This window comes from Dasypus novemcinctus, chromosome 1, assembly GCF_030445035.2.
Source record: "Dasypus novemcinctus isolate mDasNov1 chromosome 1, mDasNov1.1.hap2, whole genome shotgun sequence".
Taxonomy (NCBI): domain Eukaryota; kingdom Metazoa; phylum Chordata; class Mammalia; order Cingulata; family Dasypodidae; genus Dasypus; species Dasypus novemcinctus.
Window position 1 is genome coordinate 87,630,748 of NC_080673.1, and position 26,218 is coordinate 87,656,965.

General features: G+C 36.9%; 1 protein-coding gene across 1 annotated transcript in view; it reads right to left on the reverse strand.

The window, feature by feature from the left end:
* Nucleotides 1–246: 246 nt before the first annotated feature.
* The window catches only part of FAM241A (family with sequence similarity 241 member A), a 68,192-nt gene continuing 42,220 nt past the window's right edge, over nucleotides 247–26,218 (reverse strand). Inside the window, exon 2 of the mRNA XM_004480859.5 lies at nucleotides 247–5,320. Coding sequence (XP_004480916.1) covers nucleotides 5,075–5,320 — 246 coding nt within the window. The 3' untranslated portion in view covers nucleotides 247–5,074. The remainder of the gene's footprint in view (nucleotides 5,321–26,218) is intronic.

Below are 26,218 nucleotides of genomic sequence, written 5' to 3' on the forward strand. Positions count from 1 at the left end.
CTTGGAGGCAGAGGTTGATCTTGACCTTGGTTTTTCTACCCCTCTATTGCACATACAATAGGAAACAACATACATATCAGGCTGGGGTTCCTGCTCTAGCAATAGCAATGAGGAAAACAGACAAGCTCTATTCACTTTAAAGTGTGTTGTTGCTTTGGCAATTTCCAAACTTTGATGTGGCAGCAATTAACAGGTAAGTAGAACATGTTATAGGGAGTCAGAAGAAAGAGACTCAGAATGCAGGGCTATAAAAGAGTGTTTTTATTAGAAAGAATAACAAAATACTTTATACATGTTATTTAACATACATGATCTGGTTTACTAGACTACCTAGCAGTGAATTTATTCTGGAGCCCAAAGACCAAGCTTTGATACTTGAAATTAAAATTTGGTAGATGGAAATCTATTATGAAATACTGGAAAAATAGGAAATTTAGGAGGTATCAATGACCACATGTATTCTAAAATATCCTTTCTGGAGAAACAGTGATTTGACCAAGCACAACACTGAAAATACATTTTATCTGAAAAAATGAAAGTGTATATGTATGTAAATAACAGCAATGTTCTTCCATTAAAAGTTAGTAAACTTTCCAAATGAAAGCATATATATCAATCCACTCTCTTTAGACACAGTAAATAGATGCTGGAGTCAAAGAAATCTAAAGTACAACCTACTTTTGATCTTTGTGAATAAATGAGGTTGATATATTCATTTGACAAATATTTTAAATACATCATATGTACCAGCATTGTGTTAGGCACTGGAAATGCAATTATGAAGACATGCTTTCTGCCCTTGTCAAGCCTATTGTCTAATAGAAATGTTGACAAATATGCTATTACAATGAAGCATGAGTTCTCAGAAAGACATAATGAGATGGCTAAATTGGGTTTAAAAGTGTCAGAGAAGTTTCCTGGAGGACATGATATCCAAGTTGAAGCCTTAAGGCTGTGTAGCTGCTGGTCAGTCTGTGGGAGAGGGTTTAAAGAAGGTAAAGCATGTACAGAGGTCTGGATGTGAAAGAATGTTTCTTTCAAGGAACATTAAAAAAAAAACTCAGTACAGCTAAGTCTTGGAAAGGAAGAGTGGGAATACTGAAAAAGGAGGTATACAAGAAGAACCAGTTCATGATGAGACTTGTAAAACATATTCAGGAGTAAGGACTTACAATAATGTCAACAGAAGATTTAGGTCAAAGAGAACAACTCAATGTTTTAGAAAAATTATTCTGCTATAAAATGGAAAATGAAGACAGGGAGACCAATTAGGATTCTGAGATAGCAATCCAGGTGAGATGATGGTGATCTGGACTAATTTAGTGAAAATACGAATGTAGAGAAGTATAAGGATTAAAGAAATTTTTAGAAAGTAAAATAGACAGGACTTGGCGATTGATTATATGTGACAGTTCAGGAGACAGACGTGTGTAGGTTGTCATCTACAATTCCAGCTTGAACAGTTGTGGAGTGAATTGTGTCATTTTCTGAGATGCAAAACAGGAAGTAGAGGTTTGGGAGAAGGATGCAGAGTTCTTTTTTAAATGCTGAATTTGAGGTACTAATGGATATCTAGGTGTAAATGTTGAGCAATCAACTGAACGTATGGATCTTATATTCTGTACAAAGCTCTGAACTGGAGATGCAGTTGGCAGTTATTAGTATGCAAATAGTAATTAAAGCCACGAATGTGGTGGCATTGTGTAGAATGATAACAGGCTGTTGGACTGAACTCCAAGGAGCAACAAAAATTAAGGGTTGGCCAGAGAAAGAGGAGTTATAAATGACGTTATAAATCCTCAAGCCATAATTTATATATTAGGTTATATTCTCCTCAGCCAAGTCTTTTCCTAGTGATACTAATATATGTAAAACAGTATTATTTGAATTTTTCTCTTCTTCCTTCACCATGTAATGTCAGAAACTGGCAACAAAACCAAACCAAACCAAACAGGCAATATCAAGAAGATAGCATTTTAAATAACCTGAAATCAATGAACATTTGTAAAATAAGTTAAAAATATAATCTACAAACCAAACAGCCTTGATTCTTCAATACTTAGTTTTGACTATTTTGAGCTTTCTACATTACAACAGACTTTTACTTAGGCTGTAATTTGCCCTCTAACAGTTCTGTAACCATTTATTTTCTGATGCTCTCAATAGTCTTTAGTGGATTTGCAGCTCAGTGACAGGCCAAAAAGAATTACTCAGATCAAAACATATAAGTAAATAGAGATATGATGGTCAGAAGATAACCATGGCCCATAATGGAAGAGATCCCAGTATAGTTTTGGATAGGTAGAATGGGATTTACCTTGTGTGCTTCCCTTTATTTCACAAAATATGTTCTTTTCACTTGGTAAGAGTAGAAATGGCAATGTAGCCTATAGGGTGGTTAAGCAGTGATATAGCTGGTAAATGTTTTAACAACTAGTTCTCCAGAGGAAAAAAGCTGATTTGTGGTGTTTGCCAATTACTGTGGTATAAATATACCACTACAGCCAATTTCAAGCTACCCACTTAATGCCACTAAAGGAAAAATGCTCATAATTGGCCCCCTAAAGCCAGTGCAAGCTGGCTCCAGCACACTCCTGACCAAGAATGATCTGACTGGTGGCCAGGAATGGGAAAATACCCTGTATATATTGTAACTTAAGATAGGATATGAGAGGATAGAATTCTTTAATACAGAACTTTTGCTTTAAGAAAAATAGACTTATTTATCTATAGTCAGTTTGTAGATCTTAATATTTTTCCTCTATATTGAGGGCTGGAAGTATAGTATCATTAATATCTTGGCAGCGTAACTTCTATATATTTATTCATAAGCAATCACAATTTCTAAAATTGGCTTGTATCTTAAATTGAAATGACTGAGAATTGTTTTCAGCATAATGTTCAAAATGCCATGAACCTGAGCTTGTCTTTTTTTTTCATTTCAAGATATTAATATAGCCTGCATTGTAATAGATTTCATAAAAGAAAATATTTTATCTCCATCAAATAAACAAAGTTTGTTTTCTCCTAGAAAATAAAAAGATTTGATGATAAATAGTACTACCTAGGAAGATATATAGAAATAGCAGCAAAATATCTCCTTTTTTCTGTATATAATTTAATACATACCCTATTAACAGGAGTGTGCAAGATGTATAGTATTGACAGTTTATGAAATAACTATTATTAAAACTTACTTTAATAATATTTTCAAAATTAGGCACTGGTGGAACCAGAGCTATAATTTACACTATATCTTTTTGCATTCCAAAGGAAAATTTAAAAACCCCAATAGAATTAGAAAAGAATGTACTTACTAATCTTTTATGCAGATACACAAATTCTCATGGACTTTTCCATTAAAACCTCACAACTCTACTGTGCACAAATGAAAACACCTTTTCAAACAATTCACTTATGCTTAGTACATCAAGGTTACTATAAAAATACTGTATATGGTACAAAGTCTTTTTTTTTTAAGTCAAAATTTAAAAGGCCCATATTTATATAAATGCACAATATTTTTTAGTGCCCTCTGATTGGTGTTTTTGTTTCACGTTATTTGACTGCATCTGCCTACATTTAACATTTCTTAAATTAATTTTCTGCTTCCAAAAAGGAAGACCATGAGAACCCAGAGAATAATTTTTTCAAAACAGGATTGGGTAGAAACTTTACAAAGAAGATTAGAAAATGCTCTGGGTTCTTTATTTATTGAAATATCAAAGATAAAAATGTCTAATTGTCCCATTTTCCTTGTATTTAATTTGAATTCCCAGATAATTATCTTAATTACCATCTGTCTATATAGATAGTCTTTGTAGAAGAAAATGTAGACTCAGGTTCTCTGACAAATCCAAAACATGACCACAAGCCATTTTCAAGGTATATTTCAAGAAAATGCTTATTTCAATGTAAAACCCCAAAGTGCTGAATTAAGATACATTATACAATAATAGCCAATTCCTCACTTGGCTTTAGTCTAAGAGAAATATTATTACAACTGGCTATTAAGTTCCAAATTTAAGCATTTGTATTTATATTGTATGTAATACTATATTTTCCAACACAGATACTAAAGAAAAATGGGCTGATTTTTTTTTCTTAAAATGGTAAAATATTTCAACACTAATAAAAATCAATTTTTGGGAAAAAAAATCCATGCTACGATAGGAAATACATCGTTTTAAAGAGTGAAATAATTATTACAAAAGAACTATAAAATTGTAAATTTCTGAAAGAATACACTGAAAATGTCTCTCTAGGAAAAAAAATATGCATCTCCTTACATACAAGAAAATATAGCATTACCATAGAGTGCAGCCAACTATGGACCTAGCTTGTAAGACATAAAAAAGTTCACAAAAAGTAATTAGCACCAAAATTGTGTAAAACCTTAAATGATATACTGAAGTGTGATTCTAGGCCAAGTGTTACATTATTATAAATTACATTTTAATTTGCAAAGTTTCCCCAGCAATAATATATATTTTTTCAATCTTTAGAAAATGTGCTAGCTTTACTGATTTTCATCACAATATTAAGGGAGTATATGGTAATTATCATTGGTTTGGCTGAGCAGGGACCAAAAACATCTAAATATTTCCCAAATAATATGGGATTATTTAGTGGGAATGGGAGTGGTTGGGGAGGTGTTTTCTAATTAAAACTTATTTTCATATCCTTTGTTCATCCTTTTTCTTCTAAAATATTTTATTGGAGCTCTTTATAAGAACTATATTACCTAATTTGAATTCCATATCCTGTTATTTTCCCTGCTCACATTTGATGGTGTCATTTAAAATTTGGGTGGAATAAGGATGTCTAAAGTAGGCACGGACCACAGCAGTGAAACAAGTTTTGAGTAAGGTACAAATTATATATTCAACCCTGTTATAATCAAGAGTTGAGTTTAATTTTAGACAATATCCACTTATAAATTTAATTACAAAACAACCAATAGACAATCTGAAACAAGGAAAAGCTTTTTTGACTTTCATTAGTGAAATGTATAAATTCATCAAATACATAATATGGCTACCCAATGTCAAACCACAGCTCCTTTGGCCATGTTTTACTGTTGCACATAAATAATGACAAGGCAAAGAACAGCAACTAGTCCAAGTGCTTGAAGGCCAAGGAACCACAGCATAACCCAAAAGAAAATGACTATTACTGGTTCCACAATTCGTTCTCCAAAATACATCCTTGTGAAGCCCATGTTGATAAGGCTTTTGTTCAGTTCACCAAAAAGTGTTCCCATCTTTTTGTAGTCATCTCCAACAGGCTCTCCACTAAGGATTTGTGATTCTTGAATATCCTTTGAAAAGAAAACAAGGCAGAACAAAACATAAACATAAAATGGTAAACATGTAAAGGTCTTTCAGAAAAATGACTATCTCCTCATAGTTCTTTACCTTACAAAGCACTGAGCATAATTCTGATAATCATTCAATAAATACTTATTAACTTAATACAATGGGAATGTTCCTTTATTGACATGTAGAGCAACCATGTCCATGTCTACCTTTTAAGAACATAGAAAAAACTAACTTCCTGATTTTTGTGGAATCATTAATTACTGGAACCTCATTTACCAGAACTCTGATTTACAAGAAGGGGAGCTGACTCATTTCCATTCACTTTCTGGTTTCCTGAAATTACACAAAGATGTTTGCTTAAATGAAGAATTATGATAATGTTTCTCTTATCGGTGACCATGATTTCAGAACAACCTCTTCTTTTATGCGGTAGGCCCCAATTGCTCTGTCCTGGTAAGTCAGCTCTCCTTTTAGTCTTTTGAAAATGTATGGAACCTAAGTCTTTCTGCCATTAAGTAATCCTCAGCCTTTACTGCTGTGATCTTTCAGCCTTAGCCCTAGCCCATTTTCTTACTGATTCAACAAACATTTACTGAATTCCTACCTTGTCTCAGAGACAGCCTTTTAATTTGGTGTGACAAGTTCACTAGCAAAAATAATACTGAAGCAGGCTAGTTTAGGGAATGAGAGGACGAATCTGGGACCTGACAGAAAAGCACAGCTGTGAAACAAGTGACCATGGAATTTTACCTGGAACTCAATCCCCTCCCCCGGAACTGCCCCCACCCCCCAGGAATTGAGGGGTGGGGTAATCAATCAAAACAGCAAACAGTGGGGTCCCCTGCTCTGAACATTAGCAAGTGGGAGGAATAATTAATGGTTTAAAAGCAAGTGCAGAAGTTAAATTGGCCCTTTTCCCCTCCTCTCTCTGCCTGGACCAGCCCACGAGTATACTTGGGACCTCTAATCTGTTATTTTCTATTTCTATTCTCTTCTCTCATTTCCTTAATAAACTACAGGCCTAACTAAACTGGCATGTTCTTAAATTCTTTTATGTAACATAGCCAAGAACCTAGAGGAAATCCAGCAACAATACAACACACAAATCCTATAGTTTGTTGCTGTAGAAACTCTGAATCTCTACATGCATTGTATAATTCTGAATTCTGAATTTCTGAGACAGTCTGTAGTTATTGAAATAGTGAAGTTAGTTTAAAAGTAGACATCAGTGTAGGCACTCGCATAGTTTCCTGTCCAAATTCTACAAATGTCCTAAATGCTTACTATTATCATCAGAAGACACAAATAGTTTTCAAGTAGGGATAATTTTGTACAATAAGCCTAAAGGTCCACATAGAAGTCACTGCCCCAGAGAGTGTCCATGTGTGTCCAATTATATACACCAAAGACTATTTACTATTTCTATCTTCTCCAATGTATTAAAACTAAGGCCATCATGTAAATTATTAAGGCACTCTCTCTGAGCTTCAAACCCACCCTTTGGAACTCTCCTTGCTTTTATGTTCTGCCAGTACAGTGTAGCAGAAAGACACTGGAAGACTAGAAGAGCTCTGCGCCTCTTTGAATTTCTTGGTCCGGTCAGTCTCATCCTAGCAACAGCTCTTCACTAAGCAGTAGTGCCTTCTAGTAGCAGCAGCTGATTTCAATTTGGAAGTATTCCAACACTTGCAAAAACAATCTCATTGTGCCTTCTTGAGAGGCCAACTCCAATTCACAGATGCTCCTCAAATGTCTGGTTTCCAATTTCTGTGGGGTCCCTTCTCTGAGCTCAGACACCAGAACCAGGCAAGCAGTGCCCTGTTCTCTGGAAGCTCGAGTTTTAACTCCAACGGGCCTTTTCCTAAACTTTTCAGTTTTAGTAATCCCACCTCTTTGCTGCCCTATGCCTAGAAGTATGGCTGTTTGCCAGTTTTGCTATCTCTGTGATACTTTATTTAGTGCAATGATTTTTAAACGTTAGCACACATTAGAATTACCTGCAGGGCTTGTTAAAACACAGATTGCTAGGCCCCACCACCTGGGTTTCTGGTTTAGTAAATTTGGGGTGGGGTATGGATTCAAAATTATCAAATTCCCAGGTAATGTTAATAATGCTGGTCTGGTGACCATTCTTTGAAAATCGCTGCCTTTCTTGGTCTTCAATATCTAAGTACATTTCTTTAAATTATCTTTGTTAAAATAATTGCCATCATTTCTCTCTCTTCCCTGACTGAGACAGCCACACACACACAAAGAAACTATTCCATATATGTGACATAATTGTAATCATAATTTAATAAGTCTAATTTCTTTAGGAGTCATGATTCAAATCAATAACTATTTATTGAACCTCTACTTACTCCAGTTGGTACAAGATGGTAAATTACTTATATGTTTGAAAAAAAAAGCCTTTAGATATAGGATTTCCTATAATAAGTATTAAATACCATTAAATATGTTGTCTAGGCCAATGGAAAGTAAAGTAAATTAGTTTAACAAGGGATTATCAGAAAAATCCCTTGACAAAAAAAGTAAATGTATTTGAGGAAGTTTTAAGGCACTCTTAAAACACATAAATCAAATGTAGATTCCTTTAGTAGAAACTAAAGCTTGATCATTTCAGTGTACAAGAAACACAGAATAAAAACCAAAAAAACTAAAACCCCTTTTTCTTTAAAGAATTAGGGCTATTTTAAGCTTTATCTTCTATTCTATATATGCAGTTTGAAATAAATGTTTAAGGGAAAGAGAGGGAAAACTCTAATTTTTGTTTGAAGTAATCAAAGAAGGTGATTTTTAGTATGATTTTAAAGTGATTTTTTTCCCCCCTGTATAATGGAAATTTATGTAAAGCATAGAATGCCATAGGAGATTGATGAGGTAGAAGGAAAATGAGAATGGGGTACCATTTTTAAGCCAACATTGCATATTTAAGCCAGAATTATTTTTGAGCTATAGTCTAATTTTTAAAAATTACTTTTATATTTTCATTTCTGTCTATAAAAATAGAGTGGGAAAAACCAACAAAATACTCTAGAGATATCTTGGGGCTCAAATCCAGGTTCCAACACAACTCTAAGTGACCTTGGTCAAATTATTTCACTTGAGCTTCAAGTTTCTTAATCTATAAAATGGATTCATATGATCCCTTTTCAATACTGATCATTTTCGCTTAAACTATATTTATTTGTTAATCTTTCCCTTTTTTGATATTTGATTTCTAAATTATTTTTTCTTCACTTACATGCTATGATGGGGTCTATGTTTTTTAGCGTCCAATACATTTGTTACATAATGATATGCTACATTAAAAAAAATCTTAACTTGTTCTTGCCTGGTATTAAGTCTCTTTCTTCATAGTAGAACCTGAGGAGTTCTTGATTTAGTTTGTAATTCCTCTGGTCCCTTATCCTTTTCTACTCCCCTTGCATTTAGTATTGTTGGTATCATTTCTGGATTCTTTTTGTTCCTAAAGTTGTTTTTTTTTAATGTTCCCAATTTATTTTAATCTATGCACTCACTGTACTTTGGGGTTTTTTTGTTGTTACTGAAGAATTTTTGAGATCTTTTTTCAGTATTTTTGTGGTTTTACAACAAAGAAAGTAGAGTAAGCTGATATGGTGGTCCTCTCTGAAGACTTACTTTAAATTCTTAGTAAAATTATGTTTATTAACTCTTTTTGAGTTTTTCAGGGAAAGAAGTAGGTGTTGCAACTCTTAAACTGAAATAGAGAGTTAACTCATCAAAGCCAGATAAGGAGACAGCAATATCATCTCAGATCCTGCAGATGGCTAGTAGGGTTGAGACTGGAAGAGGAAGACCCAGTAAAGACAGGTCTGGGTAAGCAGTGTCTGTGGCAGCCTGCTTCTTCTATTTGGAAAAATTTCAAACATATACAAAATGAGAGAAGACGATACAATGAACCCCAATAGATTTATCAACCAAATTCAAGTATTATCAAAAGTAGCCACATTTACTGCAGCACTTCTTAAACTGGGCAATCTTCAAAGGAGGGGAAAAAAGTAAAATAATCACTAAAAGAATATCTAAAAGTGACATCTTCAGAAATGAAATTCTGTGGAAACACTCAAAGATATCCAGGCATAAGAACAGGACAAGGACTTCATACAATTCTTTAAAAAAAAAAGACACTTCAGACACAGAAAGGTAAATGGGCAGGAATTCTTTCATCAGTGAGATTGCAGTCAACTTGCTACAGTATTTTCAATATCCCTCTCTGCTTTTGCTTTAGTTTCTTGGCTGCTAAAACAAATACCATACAATAGGTTGCTTTAACAATAGAAGGCTAGAAGGCTTGCTTCCTCCAGGGATTGGTATCTTCTGGCTGCCCTGACACTTTTGGAGATCCTTGGCTTTTCTGTCACTTGGCAATGCACAGTTGTTGTCCTCTCCCTTCCCTTCTTGGTTCTGTTGACTTCCAGCTTCTGGCTACTCCCTGTGACTTCTTTCTGTGGCCTTCTCTCTAAGTCCTCCAGCAACAGGATGAAGACCCATCTTGATTCATTTGATCCGTACGGTAACTGAAGTTACCTCATCAAAAGGACTTATTTTCTATGGAATCATACCCACAGGAATAGATTAAGAACATGTTTTTCTGGGAACAAAACTCCAAGCCACCACACTCCCCAATACCACAACTCTAACGGGTACAAACAGTGGTATGCTGGTAAATGGTTCAAAATAGGCTTTGTTGAGGGGTGGGGAAATCCTGATTTTGCCATGCTGTTTTTTCTCCCTGTTTTTGTAGTGTAAGTACTCCCACATGGCCAATTTTAAGCGATTAACATTTAAAAATTAGCTGACAGAGTTCCTGAAAATTTAACAATTGGCTCTTGCAGTTAGTAGAGTCAGTACCAGGACACCACTGTGGGTAGAGTAGTTGAGATGAACTGAGATAAAACCCTGCATGATCATAATTGATGTGTGTATAATAAAATGCACTACCAGGTGGGGCATTTTTATGGAATTTTTTAAGTTTAGGAAATTGACAGGTTTGGATAATTATGCAGAATAACTGTAGTACAATATATTGGAATTAGGAAAGTTATATTAAGAAAGAAATATATTATGATTTGACTGGTGGATGTGGTTAGAATGAAATGTGTGTAATGCCATAAAACCACCACAAATAACAGCATTTTGCTTTCTCTAATCTGTTTCATGCGGATATCAAAAAAGTGTACAATTCAATACTGTTTAGAAATCCTTATATACAATAAAACAAACTGCCTGGATGATTTGTGAAGAAGTGTTATTTCAATGTTCCCTGGCTCAGTGAACGGTAACATCCATATACCAGATCCTAAAGCCAGAAGCGTGAGGCTTTCTTGATCTCTTCCTTCTTCTTTTCCTCCCCATATCCAACTAATAACCATATTCATATTTTACTTCCTAAATATTTCCTTAATGTATACACTTTATCCCATCTATTTTATCCTAAAACAAGGTACTATCTCTTGCCTTGACTATTTCAATAGCTTCCTAACATTGCTCTTGCATGTATTCCTTAGTTCCAATATAAACTATTTACCATGCTGCCACTGCAGCGGTCCTTTCAAACTGCACATCCAATCATGTCACTTCCACCCTGCTTTTAGGATCAAGGCGAAAACCTTTAACGTGATCTATGAGGCTCTACTTAGTTTGGCTTCTATTTGATGGATGTCTGCCTCATCAGGGAAGTAGCCCCTTTGCTCCAGCCACACAGGTCTTCTATGAGCATCTTGAATAGGCTACACTCTCTCCTATCACAGGGATTTGTATGTGCTCTTTTTTTCTGCTTAAAATACTTTTTCCTCCTAAAATACTTTTTCCTCCTTTTTTCTTAGTTAATTCCTGCTTTTCATGCACTCTCAGCTCAAGACTCAGATCAGTCTCATAGCACCATATAACACTCTTTTAATGCATTCTAATTTGTATGGGCATGTCATTATTTAATTATTCTTTCTTTTTGATTGTACTGTAGGTTCCCTGAGGGTAAGGATAGTATATATTTTTGCTGACTACTGAGATCTGATGAGCATATAGCAGGTGCTATGTCCTGAGAAGAGCAGCACATGGCAGGGAATCAATAAATATTTGAGTAAATGTAAAGAATTTATCGTGTTTTTTTGGCAAGCATTAGAGCAATATCTTGATAGATTTTCTGACCTTGCTCATTTCTTGCCAAACAAAAGATGATCTTTATTTTCTTAAGTATTATTACAGTAATCCCAAAACAATATATGGATTTTTATAGGATTAGGGATACTTCTGCTGTAGACATAGTATCCACTCCTTCTTTCCTCTCTCCCATTAGAACCTTGATCCACATTTCTCAGGTGAGGTTGATCCCACCTACAGCTCCAAGGATGACAGACTGGTTTTGGAAAAAGCATGTGATCCCCTTCAGAGCAATGACTTTTATAGGGTCTTTTTTTTTTTTTTGAAAGAGTTATTTATTTATTTAATTTCCCCCCCTCTCCTGGTTGTCTGTTCTTGGTGTCTATTTGCTGCGTCTTGTTTCGTGATCCCCTTCAGAGCAATGACTTTTATAGGGTCTTTTTTTTTTTTTGAAAGAGTTATTTATTTATTTAATTTCCCCCCCTCCCCTGGTTGTCTGTTCTTGGTGTCTATTTGCTGCATCTTGTTTCTTTGTCCGCTTCTGTTGTCGTCAGCGGCACGGGAAGTGTGGGCGGCGCCATTCCTGGGCAGGCTGCTCTTTCTTTTCACGCTGGGCGGCTTTCCTCACGGGCACACTCCTTGCGCGTGGGGCTCCCCCAAGCGGGGGACACCCTTGCGTGGCACGGCACTCCTTGCGTGCATCAGCACTGCGCATGGCCAGCTCCACACGGGTCAAGGAGGCCCGGGGTTTGAACCGCGGACCTCCCATATGGTAGACGGATGCCCTAACCACTGGGCCAAAGTCCGTTTCCCTATAGGGTCTTTTGGGAAAGTTCTTCCTAGCTCTTCTGGGAAAACTTTGGAAAGAGATGCTCATCTTCTACCATATCTCTACATATACTCCATATTAAAGAGAATTTAGTGTATTTGTATTTGTTTTCTATTGCTGCCATAAGAAATTACTACAAATTTAGTGGCTTAAAACAACACAAATTTATTATCTTACACTTCTCAAGGTTAGAAGTTGGACATGGATCTTCCTGGGCTAAAATCAAGGCATCAGCAGAGCTTCATTTCTTTCTGGAAGTTGTAGGAGAGAATCTATTTCCTTGCCTTTTCTAGCTTCTAGAGGATGTGCACACTCCTTGGCTTCTAGCTATCTTCCACCATTTCAAAGCCAGAAATGTTGCATCTCTCTCTCTGACCATTCTTCTGTAGTCATGTTTTACTCTGATCACAGCAGGGAAAGGTTCTCTCCTTATAAGGATCCATGTGAGCAGGCTGAACCTACCTGGATAATCCAGGATAATCTCCCAATCTCAAGTCACACTTTATAGTCCCTTTTGCCATGTAAAATAGCATATTCACAGTTACTGGGGATTAGGGTGTGGACATATTGGGGGGGGGGGGCATTGTTCTGCCCACTACAGTATTTTATTATAAAACTATATATCTATTTCTATTAACTTTGAACCTTTTAACATCATTAAGGGTAAGAACCATGTCCTATAGATGTTAACATCCGTACTTAATATATTACATTGTGCCTAGACCATTGTAGGTGCATAATAAATATTTGTTGAATGAATAGTAGAAATATTCTACAGTAAAAATATCAGGCAAAACAAAATAAACAGACTTAAATGTAACATTAATATTCATTTTATTCTTCCATGAGCACAACTGTGAATTTGTTCACATATTAGAAATAAACTCCAGACAATATTATAGGATATGGGAGTTGGAAGCTAAAATTTACAACTCAGGTCAATTCCTAAACAGCTGTACATTTTCAGCTATTTTTAATTTAGAGAAATTGTGGATTTACAGAAAAACCATACATAAAATACAGGGCTCGCATATAACACCCTATTATTATCACCTTGCATTGGTGTGGTACATTTGTTAAAACTGATGAAATTACATTTTTATAAGTATCTAAACCATTGTATTTTAAGAGCACAGACTTATATGGACAGATGAGTTCTTGGATCCCTGATTTCCTCTCAGATGTTTGTAATTTTCAAAGTAATAGTGGCAGTGGTTGGATTATTAAAGGTATAGTAAAAAAAAAAAAAAAGCTAAAATTGAGTGCCTTCTGTGTGCCAGGCATTGTGCCTTACATGCTGTCTTAGTTTCCTAGGCTGCTGTAACAAAGTACCACAAACTGGGTGGCATAACACAACAGAAACTTAATGTCTCAGTTCTGGAGGCTGGAAGTATGAAATCAAGGTACTGGCATGGCTGTGCTCCTTCTTTAATCTGTAGAGAAGAATCTGTTTCCTGCCTCTCTCCTGGCTTCTGGAGGTGGCCAGCAATCTTTTGTGTTTCCTGGACTGCTGCATAACTCAATCTCGGCCTCCTTTATTACATGGTTGTCTTTTATCTCTTTATCTAGCTTAAAATTTCCTCTTTTTAAAAGGACATCAGTCATATTGTATTAAGGGCCCACCTTATTCAAGTATGATCTCATTTTAATTTACCTAATTTCATCTGTAACAAACTCATTTCCAAATATGGTTACATTCTGAGGTACTGGGGGTTGGGATTTCAACGTATCACTTTGGGGGACATAATTAAACTCATAACACGTATATTATCTTGCTTCATCTTTCTTACAATCTGTGAGGGAGTCACTATTATTTCCCCCATCAATAGATAAGGAAACTAAGTTTCAGAAGAGTTAAATGACTGCCCAGTGACTTATACTTGAGTATTTGAAGGAGCTATGATATGAACCCAAATATCCTTAAAGCCCCCAACATTAGTCCCCATATTATACTGCCTCCAATTATTTTTACACTATTTATAGCTAACATGTGTCCGATATGCCTCAGTTTTCAAGAGAAAACTGAGCTCCAAGTCTGGCCAATCTGAATATTTACTTTCCTTAGGCACAAGGATTTCTATAAAAAGAAAAGCTATGCAAGCACATTTTCATTTTATAAAGAGTAAGTATATTTAACATAGCAGAATGAACAATAGTATCTTTTTTATTTTACATCTTTTCTCACAGTTTACAGAATATTTAAAAGTGAGTTATTCAAGCAGAAAAATTGCTCAAATTTTCATCTTGTATAAAATTTTAAACAAGGTAAAGCTATTTGTAGCAGTTTAGTACATTTTCATAGCCCTTTCAGTAGTGACTGGATGTAGTAAGTCAGCCAAAAAGGGGTGCTGATGCAAAGTACCAGAAATCTGTTGGCTCTTATAAAGGCTGTTTATTTGGAGGAGAAGCTTACAGTCACAAGCTCTAAAGAGTCCAACTCAAAGTACCATAAGAGGTATTTTCTCACCCAAAGTCATTTGCCATGTGTTGGAAGCAAGATGGTGGGTGATGTCTGCAAGGGTTCAGCCTTCCCTCTTCCTCTTAAGGCTCTCTGGTCCCAGCTTCTTCGATCTCAGCTGTAGTCTGGCATAAGGCTCATCTCTCAGGGCTTCTCAGCTGCTTTGTTCTCTCCAGCTGCAAACTATCTGGCTCATCTTTCTTCCCAGGGCCTCTTCGGTGTCTGGGGAGCTGTCGTTCTACCCTTGTGTTGCTCTTCTCTGTGTTCTTCTTCTCTGGGTATCTACTTCTGCGTTCTTGACTGAGTGTCCGTTTATTATACAGCCAATCAAGGGGGTGGGGACTCAACCCTGCATGTCCTAATGATAGGGCAGAATCAAAGTCCTAATCTTGATTTAATAAAGTAAATGTAAAGCCTTTGAATTTAAATCAGTCAAAGGGTTATCACACCCAGAGAAACAGGCTAGTTTACAAACGTATCAATATCTCTTTTTTTGGAATTCATAAATAATATCAAATGGTCACACTACAGTTCAGATTTAAATGTGAAGGAAAAAAAACAAAGACTCCAAGCAAGAATAAAGAGATATGTTTGGCAGAAATAGAAATGCAATAAGGCAAAAATACATAACACCTCTCACATAAAACAGAACACCAGTATAGAAATGCAGATGGCACTTTTTAACTTGTTCTAACATTAATCACTTTGTGTCTTTGCCAAATTTTATTCTATGTGAAGCTCCAATGGAAGAATGTTAATCAAATGCACATTTTCCTTCATGATTGCACAGAAATTACTGATTACAACATGTTCTCACCAAAACAGTGATATAATTTTTTTCTTGTCCATGATTTAAAATATAAATAAAAACAAAAGGGTGGTTCTAATTGGTTCAAAATCTTTCTTACAGATAACCAAAACTAATGAATGAGAAAGTAAAAGATGAACTCTTAACTAATCACAGAATTTTTAAGAGAATGATCCTTAAAGACAATTAAAGGAAGTCCTTAATTTAGAAACAAGGGATAAAGAGGTCAAGTCACATATCCTGTTAACAAAAAATGCAGGCTTTGGAAACAAATAGATTTAAATTCTGCTCTGTTACGTGGCCTATGGCAGATTACTTAACCATTGAAACTCAATTTTCCCTTCTATAAAAAGGGGCATAATAATAACTACAACTCATATAGTTGTGATAAAATGAGATAATAGATTTAAAAAGCTTTAGAACACACATACTAAGCACTCAATATATGATAGCTATTATTATTATTATTATTGGTAGAACTTATAATTTGTGATTTTTGCTTCAATTCTATTGTACCATGCTGTGTAATAATTAGTACCTTAGTGATCATCTTTCTTATGATAATTAAATTCAGTTGTATCTTTCTTCAAGTGTTGTGACAATTTAATTATATGAAAATTGAGGTGGGATGTTTTCTATGGAACACCCTTAATTATGAAATAATCTGTTTACATTAGTATAGTAGAACTCTGTTTATTCGCTTTTAGAAGAGCACAAGCTAAAGTCTATGTGGCTGAGTGAGTAACAAAGATTCATTTTCAACTGTTTTCTCTGGTGCAGTGTTATATGTTGTTCCACGTACTGTACTGGCAATCTGCTGTTTTTACCTGCCTGGTATTTATCCTACATTCTTCGGCTAGTAGCACCTTGATTTAACTTTGAGGAAACCATCCCTCACTCTTAGTCCATGTGTTTTGGGTGAAGTTGTCCTCACTCCCTAGCTCTAGGTCTGGCCAATCAAAACATTTCATTTCCTTGGATATAATTATTTAGGGAAGGAGCATGTTATTCAAGACAGTTCTATGGAAGCTCCATCTAAGACTTTGGCTATGACAACTTAAAAAGAGACTTTTTTTCCATTTGAGTCGGTTTGCTGGTTAGATGTAGGGCTTCCTATCACAATTAGGGGAAAGCTTGCCAAGAATGAAGCCAACATAAAGTAAAGCTGAAATGGAGAGATAACAGAGTGATACAGTTTGAATACTTGGATCCAGCTAGATCTCAAATACATCTACACCTGGGCTTTTTAATAACATAATCCAATAAATTCTTATTTTGCAAAATATAGAAGAGTTGAAATTTTGTCACTTGGAACCAAGAGTCCTGACTATGGATGATGATGGTGGTGAAAATGATTACGAAAATGATAACAGTTACCACAAATTGACTATTCACTATGTACTAAGCATTATGCAAAGCACTTTACATTTTCTATGCCATTTACTATTCACTTATTACAATAAGTATTGTTAATTAATTCCAAAGCCTGTGTTCTTAATTACAGTACTCAACTACTTCCTCATTTATTTGGTTTTATTGTTACTAGCAATAATTAATAGGGCAAAAGTATTAATAATATAAAAAAAAACTAATGAGAGTTATCTGAGTGGAAAATTTTAGGTATAATTTTCTAAAAGTTGTTTTTAAAAATATGTAAGAGGAGTGGGTATAGCTCAGTGGTTGTTCACCTGCTTTGCATGTTTAAGGTCCTGGGTTCAATCCCCGATATTGCCTTAAAAAAAACTACATAAGAATTCATGGATAAATGGCTATTGTAAACATTCAAGCAACATGAGAGAATACAGAATAAAAAATGAGATGATTTCTCCTTGCAATTTTTGGTTGGCCTTCCCTAGCTATCAAGCAATACCAGCCTCAAAAATGAAAGCTCATGGAAATCATAACTAGGAAGGTAAGTTTCTTACATTATAAATCTCAAGATGCATACCAAGACAAAAGGGTAATAATTTTGGATAGCACATTGTATGCAGTCCATGAATTGGTGTTTACTGAGTGAATAAATAAACAAATGGATCTTGGAGGATGACAATGGATTATCGTAAATGTAACCAGGTGGTGACTCCAACTGCAGCTGCTGTTCCAGATGTGGTACACATCCCCTGGTATCTGTTATATAGCTATTGATCTGGCAAACGTTTTGTTCTCAATTGCAGTTAGTAAAAGCCATCAGAAACAGTTTGCTTTCAGCTGGCAAGGCCAGCAATACATCTTTATTGTCCTACCTCAGGGGTATATCAATTCTCCAGCCTTACATCATAATCTAGTCTGCAGGGACCTTGATGGCATTTCCCTTCCACAAGATATCACAATGGTTCATTATGTTGATGGTATTATGTCAATGGAACTAGTGAGCAAGAAGTAGCAACTACTGTAGATGTATTGGTAAGGCATTTATGTGTCATAGGGTGGGAAGTAAATCAAAAAAATTCAGGAGACTACCACCTCAGTGAAATTTTTAGGTATCCATTGGTAAGGGGCGTGTTGAGATCTCCTTTGTAAGGTGAAGGAAAAGCTGTTGCATCTGGCCCCTCCTTCAACCAAAAATGAGGCACAAAACGTAGTTGCTCTCTTTGGATTTTGGAGGTAACATGGTCCTCATTTGGTGTGCTACTTGGGCCCATTTACCAAATGACCAAAAAAGCTGCTAGTTTTGAGTGAGTACTGGAACAAAACGAGGCTTTGCAACAGGTCCAGGCTGCCATGAAAGCGGATCTGCCACTTGGACAATATAATCTAGAAGATCTGATGTGCTGGAAGTTTTGGTGACAGAGATGCTGTTTGGAGACTTTGTCAGGCCTCAATAGGAGATAGTGCCTACCCTTAGGATTTTGGAGCAAAGCTCTGACATTTTCTGCAGAAACTACTTGCCTCTTGGAAAACAGATTTTGACATGCTGCTGTATTAGTAGAGACCAAATGCCTAACCATGGGTCATCAAGTTGCATTGAGACCTGAAATGCCCAACATGATGAACTAGGTGTTGGCTGACACACCAAGCCATAAAACAGGGAGTGCCCAGAAACATTCTATCATCAAATGAAAGTGGTATATATGAGCTCAGACTAGGCCCTGAAGGCTTAAGTAAGTTACACAAAGAAGTGGCCCAAATGGCACAGTATCTTCTCTTTCTGAGCCCATAGCTTGGGGGAGGTTCCTACCATCAGTTGATTGAGGAAGAGAATACTCAGGCCTGGTTTATAGACAGTTCTATAGGATATATATGTACCCCCCAAAAGTAGACAGCTGCAGCACTACAGCTCCTTTCTGGGACACCCTGAAGATACTGAAGGGAAATTCTTCCAGTGAGCAGAATTTTGAACAGTGTGCCTGGTTGTTCATTTTGGAGGGAGAAATGCCTGGAGGTACAATTGTATACAGCTTCACAGGCTGTGGCCAATGGTTTGGCTGGTCAGGGACCTGGACCAGAAAATTGGTGACAGAGAAGTCTGGGGGAATGGGAGAAAAATGTGGAGAAATTTGCATTCCACGTGAATGCTCACCATAAGGTGACTTCAGCAGAGGAGTTTTAATAAGCAAGTGGAAAGAAATACCCATTCTGTGGATAACAGCTGACCTCTTTCCTTAGCCACTCCTGTTACGGTTCATTGACAAAGTAACCATGGTGATAGTGCTGGACTCAACAAGCCCCATCTGGCCACTGCTGAGTGCCCAATATGCCAGCAACAGAGACCAATAATACTCAATCCCTAATATGGCACCATTCCCGGGGGTAATCAGTCTGTTACCTGGTGATAGGATGATTACATCAGACCACTTCTTCATGGGGGGGGGAGGGGGAAGGGCGGGAGGCAGTGTTTTGTTCTTCCTGGAATAGCCACATATCCCAAATACAGATTTGCTTTTCCTACACACAGTGCTTCTGTCAAAACTACCACCTAAAGGTTAGAATGCCTTATTCACCATCATGGTACACACAGCATTGCATCTAATCAAGGAACCCACTTCATAGTAAAGTAGTAAAGTACAGGAATGGGCACATGCTCATGGAATTCACTGGCCTCCTCATGTTCCCCATCATTCTGAAGCAGTTGAATGGATATGTTGGAATTGCCTTGTGAAGACTCAATTATGGCACCAACTGGATGGCAATACCTAGCAGGGTTGGGGCACCATTCTCTATGAGGCTGGATATGCTCTAAATCAGCATCCACTCCATGGTGCTGCTTCACCTATGGCCAGGATTCACAGGTTCAGAAATCAAGGGGTGAAATGGGAGTGGTGCCACTCACTATTATCCCTAATGATCCACCAGAAAAATTCTTGCTTCTTGTTCCCTCAACCTTATGCTCTGCTGGTCTACAGGTACTAGTTCCAAAAGGAAGAGTGCCTCCTCCAGGAGATGCAATGAGTGCACTGAACTGGAAGTTAAGATTGCCAGCTGGTCACTTTGGGCTCCTCATGCCTCTGTGTCAACAGGCAATAAAAGGAACTACTGTACTGGCTGGGTGATGGATCCTGATTATCAAGGGGAAATAGGACTGCTACCACACAATGGAGGTCAAGAAGAGTTTGCCTGGAATACAAATGATCCTTAAGGGGGTTTTTTAGCACTACCATACCTGTGATTAAAGTTAATGGAAAACTGCAACAGCCCAATATAGGTAGGACTACTCATGGCCAAGATCCCACAAGAATGAAGGTTTGGGTCACCCTTCTAGGCAAAGAACCATTACAAGATTAAAGGAAGTATGGAATGGATAGTGAAAGAAAGTAGTTAGAAATAGGAGTTATGATCACATGACCAGTTGTGGAAATAAGGTCTATAAGGTTTATGAACTTCTCCCTTGTTTTGTTATGTTTGTTTATATACATAATATTTTTCCCCCTATCTTATCCACTTGTTATATAATATAAATCGTTTTAACTTTATGCCACAGTGTTTAAATTACAGGATATCAAGTTTGAAAGTGAATGTTACTCAAGGATTTACGTTCTTTTCTGGGAAAGTGTTGGTACTTTTTCACTTGTACACAGGACAGTAGAATTACGGTTAGGTGAAAATATGACTATGTTATTGTCTTTATTAAGAGATTAAGTATGGTTTATGGAGATGTGCATGGGAGTCACGTGGAGAAGAGATACCTGACTGTGCTCATTAATTTCATGTGTCAACTTGGCTAGGTTATGGTGTCCAGTTGTCTGGTCAAATAATCACTGGCCTGATTGTTATTTTGAGGTTATTTGGTGGATTTAAATCATTAGTCTGTTGATTGCATTTATGGCTGATTACATAGAACATCAACAAAGAGATTGCCTTCAGCAATTAGAGAAGTTTCATCTTAAAGGGAAGAATTGATGATTTCAGCAGCCACCTTCCGTTGGGAAATTCATTATCACCTTCATCAGAGTTCCCAACTTGCAGGCTTCCCTGTTGAATTTGGACTAGCCAATCCCCATGGTCACATGAGCCAAATCTGATAACCAATCTCTTCATTAGTTTCTCAGTTCTGTTTCTCTGGAGATCCCTGACTAATGTACTGTCCATCCTTTTTCTCAGAGGGAGATACTCTCTGTCTTCCAAGGCTGATGTTGATATGGGCTATGTGGGGGGTGCTGTGTTTCTTCATAAATAACCTGGGCTGTGTGTGTAAGCTAAATGTGTTAATTCAAACTTACCTGGAATGTGGAAAATATGTGTTTATTCAAACTTACCTGGAATGTGGGGGTATGTGTTAATTCAAGCGTACCTAGAGAGTATGTGTTAATTCAAGACCTATTTGATACTCAGATAAAACACTTGAAACTCTAAGAAACTAACAAAAAGTCCTTTTGCATATAAGCACTGTTTGACTCTCCACTCCTACACCCTCTGTATGAAAGAAACCCAAAGATTCTATTCGGGGCTTGGAGTTTTGAACAGGAGTCCCAGAGCCTGGCCGGTCATTAATAAATTTTCCTTCCCAAGAATATTACTGAGTCCTGGCCTTCCAAATGCTATCATTGAATCTCCCTGCTTCCACAACATTTTCTGGGGGCTCATCCAGGATTGCAAAGGAGGCCAGAGATGGCAGCACTTTGCTGCTCCTTTCAGATATCTCCGAGGAAGCTGGGAGGGCTCAGGTGAACCCCAAATCTGGGCACCCCTGGACTTCTTTCAGTTCAGAAAAAGGATGTGGACACTGCCGGAGTCCTCCTGGGGACAATCAGATGCACCGGAAGGTCTAAAAGGAAATTCTGGGAACTAAAAAATTCCACACACCAAACAGGCAAGACCCCCCGGGAGGCATAGTGTCAGGAAAACCTAACTTTAAACGTTAGAAGGGGAGTCTGATCAGCTCACAAAAAGAAGAACCCAGTACCTCAAAAAACTCGGGGGGAAGCTGTCTTCTCCAGGTCTGAAAGGAAAGAAAAAGCCTGATATTTAAGTATAGCTAACTGTGGGTTAGCATCTGGTTCTGGTTCTGCCTTCACTAAGATAGTGAAGGTTTAATTATAGTGGAAAAGGACGTTGATGGATTTAAGTCCTAATGCCTCCTAAAAAATTGGTCTGGATTTGGAAAATCTTGGTTACAGAAAAATGGATTGGTTTTTGTAATAAAACTTGGTCTGAATATGAGTTAAACAGTGGAAAGGTTTAGCCAGAAATAAGTATTTTGGTGCTGGGTTGCAAATGAGCTTGTTTTGTAAGTGGTAAGGGTAGGCAAAAAGTACTATTAAAAGTTTGGTGTTAGAAGTTCCCTCTCCCTAAGGTTGCAATAATTAACAAACTGTAGCTCAAAAACGGCCATACTGGAGAAATGAAAATTATGAGTCAAATTGATAGGCTTTGTGTTTCTGTCTGTGTTTATTCGATGCCAGTGTATATTTTCATGCCTCCAGAGAGTAGTATTAAATTGTGTGAAATAGTGAACTTTGGTTAAGCTGCAGCCCCTCCCTTGCCATTGGCAAAGGAGTGGAATAATTAATAGTTTATAAAGCAAACTGTGAAGCCTGAACATGTGCGTCCTCTGTTCTCTTGCTCTAAACCCGTACCTTCCCTTTGTACGCCACTTTTGCCATTTGCTGGGGCTCAGGAATTCTCTGCATCTGCACTGCACGCCCAGGCTTGTGGAATCTGGCCCCAGTCAGAATGGCTGGGTGACAGAACATTGGCTTAAATCATGGACCTGCCAAGACAGAAGTCCCCCTGGGATAGCGCCAAGCCCTGCAAAGCTTCTTCAAGTCATTTTAGCAGCCATTCTTTGGGCTTGCCTGCCATTGCCCTCTCATACCCTCTCTCCTAGGGGGGGTGCATGGCAATGGTGGAGAGCCAAGGGCTTACCCCTCCCAGTGGGCCCATGCCTTTGCAAGCCGTATTCCTATCTGACCACACCCAGCTACCTGAGAAAATAGGTAGGAAGGCACTGGGAAGAGCCAAAATGAGTAGTGGAAGTTCCCTTCCCCAGGGTAGTCACAGGCCAGGATACCTTTGCATAATTTACCTTTACCCATGTTTTACCTTTCTACTTCTTACTACTAAATTTCTCTTTGCAGATTTGTGTCAAAATGCTTTAAAATGTTTTTAAACTGTGGAAATAAAATGCCTTTGCTTAAAGGAAGCTATTGCCTCAGGCCCCAAAGCCTGTTAGCTAGAACAATTAACCTCTAATCACTTAATGACCTTTTAATGGCTGGTTTCACTGAGAAACTATCAAACAATAAAATCATAAAACTAAACCTGTGAAGATGAAAAAAAACAAACAAACAGAATTCAGCTTGGCAACTTCATGTTAAAATTTAGTCAGCCTGTTTCCCAGTCTAAAACTGCCCCAGAAATGCAAAGGAATAAAATTCTTCTGTTTTAATCTGTGCTTAATTTTGTGTTCAGCTTTAAAATCTATTTAATTTTGTCAGTTTGCTTGTGCCTAGAAAATCGAATTTAGAGTTCACCTGTTACAAGTTGGATGACAGTAAAAGGTAACCTGGAAATGATCTTTGAAAGCCAGTACTATCTTGCTGGTAAATTTAATGCATAAGTCACAAGTGAAATTTATTTAATTGCTGAAAAGGGAAGAAAAACTGCACAGAATTGTTACTAATAAAATTATTTTAATTGCATAATTGGTAAAGATACTCAAATTAATTTTAAATAAAAACTTTCTAAAAATTAAGTTAAAATTATTGTATAAGTACCTTTATATATATATGCATATAACAAATTATTACAGCAGAGTAAATTGCTTAAATTTCAGCTATTGTAATAGTAATCTTAAACTAATTTACTTTTGTTTATGACTACTTCAAGTGTATTTAGTGCTTACTATAATAATAGTAATTATAACTTAAATTTATCTTTAATTATAGTTATTTTAGAACTAATTTTATCTGCCCCTAGACTTCAACTATGGTGATAATTATAAACTGAGTTTGCCTTTGCTTACAGTTACTGCAAATCTAAAAAAAAAAATTGTATCATAGCATTGGAAACATTTTGGTTATAAGTCATTAATTTAAAAAGCCACAAAGGGGGGAAACTGCAAACCCCTAGTCTAGAAAAACCAGCAAAAGAGAGCCTTCAGAAAAATCTTTCTTTGGTTTGTAAAATACCAGGTTAATAAGTTAACATTATATGTATTAAATCTTTAAAATAATAAAAAAACCTGTAAGTTCGTGTTTAATAAAATTGAGTTTAAAAAAATGTAAATCATGGGAAACGGACTTTGGCCCGGTGGTTAGGGCGTCCATCTACCATATGGGAGGTCCGTGGTTCAAACCCCCGGCCTCCTTGACCCGTGTGGAGCTGGCCATGCGCGGCGCTGATGCGCGCGGGGAGTGCCCTGCCATGCAGGGGTGTCCCCCGCGTGGGGGAGCCCCACGTGCAAGGAGTGCACCCCGTAGGGAGAGCCGCCCAGCGTGAAAGAAAGTGCAGCCTGCTCAGGAATGGCGCCGCCCACACTTGCCGTGCCGCTGACGACAACAGAAGCGGACAAAGAAACGAGGCAGCAAATAGACACCAAGAACAGACAACCAGGGGAGGGGGGGAAATTAAATAAATAAATAACTCTTTAAAAAAAAAATGTAAATCTGCCATCTCCTAAATGCATAAAGTAAAATCCATCCATTGTCAATTATAATTTAAGGTAAATTAACCAGTCTATATAATTATGTTTAAGTATCAAAAAATTTGTGAAAGCATCTTCTAAATTAAAGCATCTAAATGGCTAGTTCTAAAAAGTCATTATTAATTAAAAATCTAAACTGTTAGTAATGGAAAAAATAACTTTGTAACAATAAAACCTGTCTGAAAGTCACCTCAATGTGCATATTCAAGTGGTGACAGTAAAAAGTTATCTTGATTCCATTGGGAATCTTCAGTTTTCATCTTAAAAATAAAAACGTTATTTTCCCCTCTACTGCTAAAATAAAAAGCTAGGTACTGAAATTCATTTAATATATAGCACATTGCATTAAAAGTGTTTAAAAGATGAATAAAAATCAAGAGACAAACTTCAACATTGTCAAAATCTCTTGTTCATTCAACCAGGTGTCCAATACATACAGGGTGCTTCTCCAAGTGAGTTATTAGCTAGTTTGGCCACTGACCCCTAAAACAATAGAAGTATCTACTACATCTCTAGTTGTGCTCCTGAAGTGGATGGAAACTACTTTGCAGTTTCGAGCTCCTGCAGCAGGCAACAGTGGCTAAGTACAACCAAATATACAATAGATACTGTCTCCAAACTGGCACTGTTTCATAGTGCCAGATAGTGCTATGCCCCAGGCCAGTAAGATCTACTCCCTAGTTTCTCTCTAGGGTCAATGGTGCTGCAACTTCTGTGAAGAACATATAAAATGGAGCAATAAATACCAGAATACTGTAAGTAGAGCTTAAACACAATTGGCACTATAGCTTGCTCCCATGGAAAAATAGCCTGTATAGTACTGCAAACCTGAAGCTTAAAACTATTAATTGCAGCTCAAGAAAAACTTATACGTTAAGTAATACATTAATAAGTAGTAAGTACTGTACCTATATCCTAATTTAGATATATGTCTGATAACTATGGTAATGTTTCTAGTAAATCATATATAGAAAAACATTCAACTTGTTAAAGGTCCCAATCAACTTCATTTTCTGAATAGTTAATAAACATGTCTATAAAATAAAACAGTGGCCACCTTGCCTGAGAGCAATGGGGCCAACAACCCTTTTAATTAAAAAGCCACCAAATTAACTTACAGGCAACCTCTCACATCCTTCTCCCCACACTAAAAGGATGTGCTTGAACCAGTGGCTGACACGTAATTGGTTAATTAATACCAGGCTCAATTACTAAGAAACCCCAAGGTGCAAATAAGGGTGTATCAAACTCTTAACTCAGGTTTCCCTTCTACCCCTTATTCTAGCACCTGTACTAGTACCTAAAGTTCCATAGTGTACCCAGGGTAAACAAACCAGGGCAGCTAGCTTGAAGTTCACCCTAAAAACTGATGGGTAGCTTATTAAAAATATTCAAATCTACCTGCCAGGAACAGTGCAATAAAAAAAATCCTTCCTGAATGTCACCAAGGCACTCATTTGGGGAAAAATGCCCTAACCAGCTTAACCAAACAGATTCTGGGGAAATATTCCCTAACCAGCTTAACCAAAAGGATTCTCATAAAAACAAAGCCTGGTAAAAACAGTCAAAAAATTTATCAGGAGTTACTCAATTGAAG